General features: G+C 49.1%; 1 protein-coding gene across 1 annotated transcript in view; it reads right to left on the bottom strand.

Annotated features, from left to right (window-relative positions):
- Nucleotides 1-653: 653 nt before the first annotated feature.
- Nucleotides 654-9,353, bottom strand: part of lrrc74b (leucine rich repeat containing 74B) — a 29,952-nt gene continuing 21,252 nt past the window's right edge. Inside the window, exons 11-13 of the mRNA XM_078421272.1 lie at nucleotides 6,503-6,631; nucleotides 2,955-3,040; nucleotides 654-874 (exon numbers count right to left, since the gene is read on the bottom strand). Coding sequence (XP_078277398.1) covers nucleotides 838-874; nucleotides 2,955-3,040; nucleotides 6,503-6,631 — 252 coding nt within the window. The 3' untranslated portion in view covers nucleotides 654-837. The remainder of the gene's footprint in view (nucleotides 875-2,954; nucleotides 3,041-6,502; nucleotides 6,632-9,353) is intronic.

Raw genomic sequence — 9,353 nt, 5'->3', positions numbered from 1 at the left:
AACATGTCCCATCCACACCAGCCTGTGTTTGGTCCATATCCCTCCAAACCGGTCCTATCCATGTGTAAGAAGGAACTGCAGGTGCTGGTTTAAACTGAAGATAGACACAAAAAGCTGGAGTAACTCAGCGGGACAGGCAGCATCTCTGGAGAGAAGGAATGGGTGACGTTTCGGGTCGAGACCCGTAGTCTACCATTCCTTCTCTCCAGAGATGCTGCCTGCCCTGCTGAGTTACTCCAGCTTTTTGTGTCTATCTTCCATCCTATCCATGTACCTGGTCGGTGGGGTGGGAGCTGCTTTACTACTCATCGTCCACCCTGGGTAGTTCTACAGAACTGGCAAAACTTGCAGCAAAGCATCAACCACGGTAGTCTGAAGCACCAATTGCCACTTTTGATTGTTTGTAGTTGACATACGAAAGAAAGAAAGACCTGGTCGGTGCGGATTCGGTGGGCCGAAGGGCCTGTTTCCGCATTGTATCTCTAAACTAAAAAAACAACTCAACTAAGATGGGCCATTTTCTTACAAGATCACTGACGGACAAAACATCTTGTGCGGACAATATTAAAAATACTATTTATTTCAGTCAATTTAAACACTTACGTATCTGAAGTACAGCTTGATTTTTGTCAGTTTCATGTATGTGGAGGGGGGGGGGGGGGGGGGGGGGGTGGGGGGGGAGAGCAAAAGACATTGGTAAACATCAGTAGTGTTAGGTCTGGCACTGAGAATAGACTGGAGCACTGCAGTGCTAATCCTCCATGTCCTTGCAGGCAAATTCATAAGACTCCAAGGCTCCATAACGGAATTCATTTTGGCATCTTCTTAAAACTGGCTTTACTTGGAGTTGCTGAGGAGCATTTCACTCAACGCACTGAAATAAAAACAAGGGAAAGTGTTAACTTTGCTGATTACTCTCAGTCTTGTCCTGAAACGTCACTCCAGTATTTGAATGAATGGCTCCCGGGCCATTGGGGACCAGAAGTGGGTGAACTTTTCTTCAACAGGTTCGATCAGTCACCTACCCCTCCCCCGGTCCAGTCACCCCTGCTGCAGCCCCCCTTTTCTGCACGTCCAGTACGCTGCCCCATCTGCCCTCCCACAGCACTTGGGTCACAGTCACCACCCACTGCTACTGCTTCTCCTGCCCCAACCCCACCACCCCCACCTCCACACCCCCTCCTCCTCGAGCACCCTCGAGCACCCAGCCCCTGTGCTCCAATCTGTCTTTCTCCCCAGACCAGGTGAGATATGCGCTCAGGAAGATCAATGCGAGGAAGGCGGCTGGTCCGGACGGCATCAGCTCGCGGCTCCTCAAGTCCTGTGCAGACCAGCTGTGCGGGATAGTGGAGCATGTCTTCGATCTCAGCCTGAAACTGGGGAGAGTTCCACAGCTGTGGAGAACATCCTGCGTGGTACCGGTACCAAAGAGGCCGCACCCGAAGGAACTCAACAGCTACAGGCCGGTGGCACTGACATCACACCTGATGAAGACACTGGAGCGTCTGGTCCTTGTTCATCTCCGCCCCCTGGTGGTCTCACCAACGTCTTATACAACTGCAACATGACCTCCCATTCATTCAGTTCCTTGTTTCTAAAGTTAATTCATGTTGATTTATTGGGCCCTTTGATTATTCACACGTGCCTGGATGGTAAACCAACTAATATACACAAAATAAATTCTTCCTCACTGCACCCGATAACTGGGATTCACATTGTGCCAATTTACCCCATTTTATTTTTTCAGTTTTGTGGCTAAAAAGTATGGAAGCAGTTCTAACGATGGGTAATGTAACTATATTGATTAGAGACTCTTGCAAAAGGTGCTGTTGATAACATCCTGCAAAATTCCACTGATAATCAGCATGTAACAGGGATTACATGCTTAAATGGCTATGGCTGTAACATTATTGTGCCTTGCAGCTAATTGGTTTTCTGCTATTCATGAATTTTAGGAATCTACTGGCTGCTGTGGACCCGTCGGGTCCAAACCTCCCCTGCATTGGTGTAGCACCCTCCCCTCCCCCACTCCAACCCCCCTCAACATCAACGGGCCCCAACAGCGCACACGCGGATCTGGCGGCCATCTTACGTAAGTATTAGGTCAACGGGCCCCAACTGCGCACGTGAGGATCTGGCGGCCATCTTACGTATTAGGTTAACGGGCCCCAACAGCGCTCGCGCGGATACGGCGGTCATCTTATGTATTAGTTCAACGGGCCCCAACAGCGCATGCGAGGATTCGGCGGCCATCTTACCTAAGTATCAGATCAATGGGGCACAACAGTGCACGTGCGGATCCGGCGGCCATCTTACGTAAGTATTAGGTCAACGGGCCCCAACTACGCACGTGCGGATCTGGCAGCCATCTTATGTAAATATTAGGTCAACGGGCCCCAACTGCGCACGTGCGGATCCGGCGGCCATCTTACGTAAGTATTAGATCAAAGGGCCCGAACTGCGCGGGCGCGGATCCGGCGGCCATCTTACGTAAGTATTAGAACAACGGGCCCCAACAGTGCACGTGAGGATTCGGCGGCCATCTTACGTAAGTATCAGATCAACGGGCCCCAACTGCGCAGGTGCGGACCCGTTGGGTTCCCGTTGTGACGTGGAACCCGGAGGTATTACTGTGCAGGCACGGCTGACGGGCAGGGAAAGTGGACATTAACGTTTAAAAAGTGATTTTTAAAGTTTAAAAAGTGAAAAACCTTTAAAATATAACAACCATTTGAACTGCAGGCCAATGGTGAGTAAAGTGGGCCTAAAATTGTTGCGCTATCGTATACCGTTTTGGCTGTATTTCGGGAACAAATATATCCAAACACCCACAAACAAATATATCCAAACACCCACAAACAAATATATCCAAACACCCACAAACAAATATATCCACAAACATACAAGATGAGAGTTTGAATAATATATAGATGAAGTTATTATTTTTTTTATACCCGAGATCAATTTCTCCAACTTTTTTTTTGTCCAATAACTCAGTCAGCTTTTCCAGTTCGACATCGTTTAAGGGGACTCTGGCATTCTGAAACAGAATAATTTTGAATCATGATATCATTAAGACATTAAGTCTGGTTCAGCCTCATTCATTCCATTAAACACGATTTCATTCTGCACCCGCTGTGATTTCTTACCATGTCAAGGCTTTTAACGATGCTGAAGCTGAGGCAGATGGATATGCAGGGAATGGAGGATATGGGTTATGAGATTTATGTTGAAAGACTGGTGCGACTAGGCTTGTATACACTGGAATTTAGGAGGATGAGAGGAGATCTTATCGAAACGTATAAGATTATTAAGCGGTTGGACACGTTAGAGGCAGGAAACATGTTCCCAATGTTGGGGGAGTCCAGAACAAGGGGCCACAGTTTAAGAATAAGGGGTAGGCCATTTAGAACTGAGATGAGGAAAAACCTTTTCAGCCAGAAAGTTGTGAATCTGTGGAATTCTCTGCCTCAGAAGGCAGTGGAGGCCAATTCTCTGAATGCATTCAAGAGAGAGCTAGATAGAGCTCTTAAGGATAGCGGAGTCAGAGGGTATGGGGAGAAGGCAGGAACGGGGTACTGATTGAGAATGATCAGCCATGATCACATTGAATGGTGGTGCTGGCTCAAAGGGCCGAATGGCCTCCTCCTGCACCTATTGTCTATTGTCTATTGTCTATTGTCCTGGTCTTTCCTCCCCTGAGATGTTTTCAGTCTGAAGAAGGTCCCGACTGGAAACGTCACCTATTTTTATCTCCAGAGATGATGCCTGACCGGCTGAGTTACTCCAGCATTTGGCGTTTATCTTTGGTATAAACCAGCATCTACAGTTCTTTGTTTCAACGACTGCCTGTGCCTCATGCCCCACAGAGCTGTGGGAGTCCGTTCAACAAAAAATACTGGATTAGTTTGAGGAACAGAGCCGCAAGGACAACGAGGGATCGGCAATAATTGGCCAAACCACCATAACATTAAAAAAAAAAAAAAATGAGTGACAACACTATTTGTGGAAACGAACTGCAGATGCTGGTATATACCGAAGATAGACGTAAAGTGCTGGAGTAATTCAGCAGGTCAGGCAGCATCGCTGGATAGAAGGAATGGGTGACGTTTCGGGTCGAGACCCTTCTTCAGACTAGACCAAAAACGTCACCCGTTCCTTCTCTCCAGAGACGCTGCCTGTCCCGCTGAGTTACTCCATCATTCCAATGACCGCAGAACCAGCCAATTTCTACCCGGCCGCAGAACCAATTGATCTCCATCTACCAATGCTCTCCTCCGCCTAGCAGAGCTGGTTCTTACCCTCAACTTCTCCTTCGACTCCTCCCACTTCCTCCAAATCCAAGGCGTAGCTATGGGCACTCGTATGGGCCCCAGCTATGCCTACCTCTTTGTCGGGTACGTCGAACAATCCCTGGTACACTGGCCCCATCCCCGAACTCTACCTCCGCTACATTGACGACTGCATTGGTGCTACCTCCTGCACCCATGCAGAACTCACTGGCTTCATCAACGTCACCACGAATTTCCATCTTGCTCTCAAATTCACTTGGACCATCTCTGACATCTTTCTACCGTTTCTAGATTTTACCGTCTCCATTACAGGAGACAGACTAGTGACCATCATCTACTACAAACCTACTGACTCCCATAGCTACCTTGACTACACTTCTTCCCACCCTGTTTCCTGTAAAGACTCTATCCCCTACTCCCAATTCCTCCGTCTACGCCGCATCTGCGCCCAGGATGAGGTGTTCCATACAAGGGCATCGGAGATGTCCTCATTCTTTAGGAAACGGGGCTTCCCCTCTTCCATTATAGATGAGGCTCTCACTAGGGTCTCCTCCATATCCCGCAGCTCCGCTCTTGCCATCTCCCTGCACACCCCTCATCATGTATCTAAACCATGAACGGCTCGATTGTAATCGATTGTATTGTCTTTCCGCTGACTGGCTAGCACGCCACAAAAGCCTTTCACTGTACCTCGGTACACGTGACAATAAACCAAACTGAAACTGAACTGACGGTCGGTGTACCTCTATCCTCTGTCTGTCCATATGTCTGTCCATATGCCTGTCTAATTGCCTCACAAACATTATAGACACTAAACACTGGCGGAGTTTCTGAGAAGGACTGCTTCACTGTACAGATGCTCCTCGACTTACGATGCTTCGACTTACGATGCTTCGACTTTACGATGGCGCAAGAGCGACACACGTTCAGTAGAAACCATACTTCGAATTTTGGATTTGGATCTTTTCCCGGTCATTTCCCAGACTGGCAGAGAGGTCCGCTGCTCAGACTGCCAGTGTCTTAGACAATAGAGAATAGGTGCAGGAGGAGGCCATTCGGCCATTCAATGTGATCATGGCTGATCATTCTCAATCAGTACCCCGTTCCTGCCTTCTCCCCATACCCCCTGACTCCGCTATCCTTAAGAGCTCTATCTAGCTCTCTCTTGAATGCATTCAGAGAATTCTGAGGCAGAGAATTCCACAGATTCATAACTCTCTGACTGAAAACGTTTTTCCTCATCTCAGTTCTAAATGGCCTACCCCTTATTCTTAAACTGTGACCCCTTGTTCTGGACTCCCCCAACATTGGGAACATGTTTCCTGCCTCTAACGTGTCCAACCCCTTACGTTTCGATAAGATCTCCTCTCATCCTTCTAAATTCCAGTGTATCCCGCCATTCCGGGAATTAACCTAGTAAACCTACGCTGCACGTCCTCAATAGCAAGAATATCCTTCCTCAAATTTGGAGACCAAAACTGCACACAGTACTCCAGGTGCGGTCTCACTGGGGCCCTGTACATCATAGCCACCATAGTCTTATGTGGTATGACCCTCTCTGGTGATGCTGGGCAACGGCAGCGAGCCGTAGCTCCCAGTCAGCCACGGTTGGGAGCAGCCACGCGTATGATGTTGGGTAGGTTAGGTGGCTATGATGTTGGGTAGATTAGGTGGCTGTGATGTTGGGTAGGTTAGGTGGCTGTGATGTTGGGTAGGTTAGGTGGCTATGATGTTGGGTAGGTTAGGTGGCTGTGATGTTGGGTAGGTTAGGTGGCTGTGATGTTGGGTAGGTTAGGTGGCTGTGATGTTTGGTAGGTTAAGCTGTAATGTTGGGTAGGTTAGGTGGCTATGATGTTGGGTAGGTTAGGTGGCTATGATGTTGGGTAGGTTAGGTGGCTGTGATGTTTGGTAGGTTAAGCTGTAATGTTGGGTAGGTTAGGTGGCTGTGATGTTGGTTGGGTTAGGTGGCCGTGATGTTGGGTAGGTTAGGCTGTGATGTTGGGTAGGTTAGGTGGCTGTGATGTTGGTTGGGTTAGGTGGCCGTGATGTTGGGTAGGTTAGGAGGCCATGATGTTTGGTCGGCTAGGTGTATCAAATGCATTTTCGACTTGCACTATTTTCGATTGACGATGGGTTTATCGGAACGTGACCCCATGGTAAGTCGAGGAGCACCTGTGTTTTGGTCGTGCAGGACGCAGTGACACACTGACCTTCAGTCCATCTTGGAATTTACGGATCCTGATGGGCCTGTTCTCCAAGAGATCGAATGTGTCCAAGAAATGCTCTGGCAGCAGTCGGTTCTCCTTCATGTATTCCTTCAGTTTAGTGAGCGGATCAGCCTGGGACAAGAAACATGTTCACCAGCATCAGCAGGAAAGTGATCTACTCCCTCACTGCCCACAGCGGGCGGGCGGGCGCGGTGGCGCAGCGGGTAGAGCCGCTGTTTCACAGCGCCAGAGACCCGGGTTCCACCCTGCCCTCCGGTGCCCTCTGTGTGGAGTTTGCACGTTCTCCCCGTGACCACTTAGGGTTTCCCCCGGCTTCTCCGGTACCCCTCCCCCATCTCCTCATTCCAAAGAGCTGCAGCTTTGTAGGTTAATTGCGCCCTGTAAATTGCCCCTAGTAGAGTGGATGGGAATGTGGGATAACACAGAACTAATGTGAATGGGTGATCGATGGTGGTGGTGGACTTGAGAAACCTTTTCTTTGTCCTTTACAAGCTCCACTGGCTCCCCATCCCCCAGAGAATCTAGTACAAAATCCTCCTCATGACTTACAAAAGCCCTCCATAACCTGGCCCCATCCTACCTGACTGACCTCCTCCACAGACACACTCCCACCCGTACCCTCCGCTCTGCTGCTGCTAACCTCCTGTCCCCCCCCATCCGGACCAAACTCAGATCCTGGGGGGAACAGGGCTTTCTCCATCGCTGCTCTGGAGCTCCCTACCTCAGACCATCAGAGACTCCTCCTCACTCACCACATTCAAAACATCACTTAAGACTCACCTGTTCAGCACTGCCTTCAACCACTGACCGTCACCTCACATTATTTTTCCTTTTCTGTTCGTTTACTTATTATTATTTTTTTTTCTATGTTTTAGTGAAGCCTGTAAAGCGTCTTTGAGTTTTTAGAAAAGCGCTATACAAATGTAATGCATTATTATTATTATCATTATTATTATTTTCTCAATCTCTTCCCTTGCCAGAGATGCGATTGCTTTCCTAACATCATGGAGCTGGAGGTCTTGCCTGGGATTGACTTTGAGCCCCTGCGGGGCGTGGACTTAGCATCGGAGCAGGCGATCCCTTGCTTGGGATCGACGCTCCAACGCGGCCTGTGGACTTAACATGGCGTCGCTCGCAGTCTCGGTTTGAGACCGGTCGGGAGCTCCAAGCTGCACGAGGCTCGACTGGTCCTGACCCGGGGTAGATCGCCCGGCGGGGGGGGAGCTGAGACCCCCTCCCCCCCCCACCGATGCAGCAGCTTGATCGCCCCGACGAGGAAGTCCCACCGGCGGCTACGGGAGTCAAGATCATCCCGTCAACGGAAGGTTCGAGGCCCCCGACCGCTGGAGGACAAAGGAGGGAGAGATTGAACTTTTTATTGCCTTCCATCACAGTGGGGAATGTGGAGGAGTCACTGTGGGGGATGTCCATGTTAACATGTATTTTGTGTGTCCTGTTGCTTTTTATTGTTATGACTGGATGGCAAATGAAGTTCCTCGTATGTTGCAAAAATAAAGTATTATTGTGATTGTGGTTCTCAGATAGACATAAAATGCTGGAGTAACTCAGCTGGTCAGGCAGCATCTCTGGAGATGAGTCTGAAGAAGGGTCTCGACCTGAAACGTCACCCATTCCCTCTCTCCTAGATGCTGCCTGACCTGCCGAGTTACTCCAGCATTTTGTGATCTCTGGAGAAGGTAGACATACAATGCTGGAGTAACTCAGCGGGTCAGGCAGCATCTCTGGAGGACATGGATGGGTGACGTTTCGAGTCGGGACTGCAGGCAAATTGCACTTGGCCGAATCTCACGAAGGCAACATAATAATAAGCAAATAATGATGATTAATAGTGTAGGAAAGAACTGCAGGTGCAGATAGACACATAAAGCTGGAGTAACTCAATGGGTCTGGAGAAAAGGAATAGGTGACGTTTTGGGCCGATACGATAGAACTTTATTTATCCCAGGGTCGAGACCCTTCTTCAGACTGAGAGCCAAGGGAAAGGGAAACGATAGATATAAAAGTTAAATAGAACAAATGAATGAAAGATATGCAAAATGCAACGATGATCAAGGAAAAGTGGAGTCCACAACGGTCCATTGTTGGCTGTGGGGTAGGTGATAACGAGTTATACAGGCAGTGAAACTCAACAGGATGACAGTGAAACTAGTACGACGACTTTAATGCCTATCTATAATGATGTATGTAGGTTAATTGGCTGGGTAAATGTAAAAATTGTCCCTAGTGGGTGTAGGGTAGTGTTAATGTACGGGGATCACTGGGCGGCACGGACTTGGAGGGCCGAAAAGGCCTGTTTCCGGCTGTATATATATGATATGATATGATATGATTGAGAGATTGGCCCATATACTTCTTTGACATAAACCTGGCGAAAGGCCCAAGTGTAAGGTCTCGTCTGAAGGCCGACTTTAACAGAAGGTCCAGCATTCTCAGAGCACTGCCGTTCAGTGTGGGTCTGGGTCAGTCGTGGTGGCGCAGCAGTAGAGTTGCTGCTTTACAGCGCTTGCAGCGCCGGAGACCCGGGTTCCATCCCGACCACGGGTGCTTGTCTGTACGGAGTTTGTACGTTCTCCCCGTGACCTGCGTGGGTTTTCTCCGAGATCTTCGGTTTCCTTCCACGCTCCAAAGACGTAGGTTAAATTGGCTTTGGTGTAAATGTAAATTGTCCCGAGTGTGTGTAGGATGGTGTTAGTGTGCGGGGATCGCTGGTCGGTACGGACTCGATGGGCCGAAGGGCCTGTGTCCGCGCTGTGTCTGTAAAGTAAACTGAACTTAAGTAGATTTTTGTGCCTGTGTCTTCGAGTGGGAGTGG

The sequence above is a fragment of the Rhinoraja longicauda genome, chromosome 25, assembly GCF_053455715.1.
Source record: "Rhinoraja longicauda isolate Sanriku21f chromosome 25, sRhiLon1.1, whole genome shotgun sequence".
Lineage (NCBI taxonomy): Eukaryota > Metazoa > Chordata > Chondrichthyes > Rajiformes > Arhynchobatidae > Rhinoraja > Rhinoraja longicauda.
This window is presented reverse-complemented; position numbering and strand designations above follow the sequence as displayed.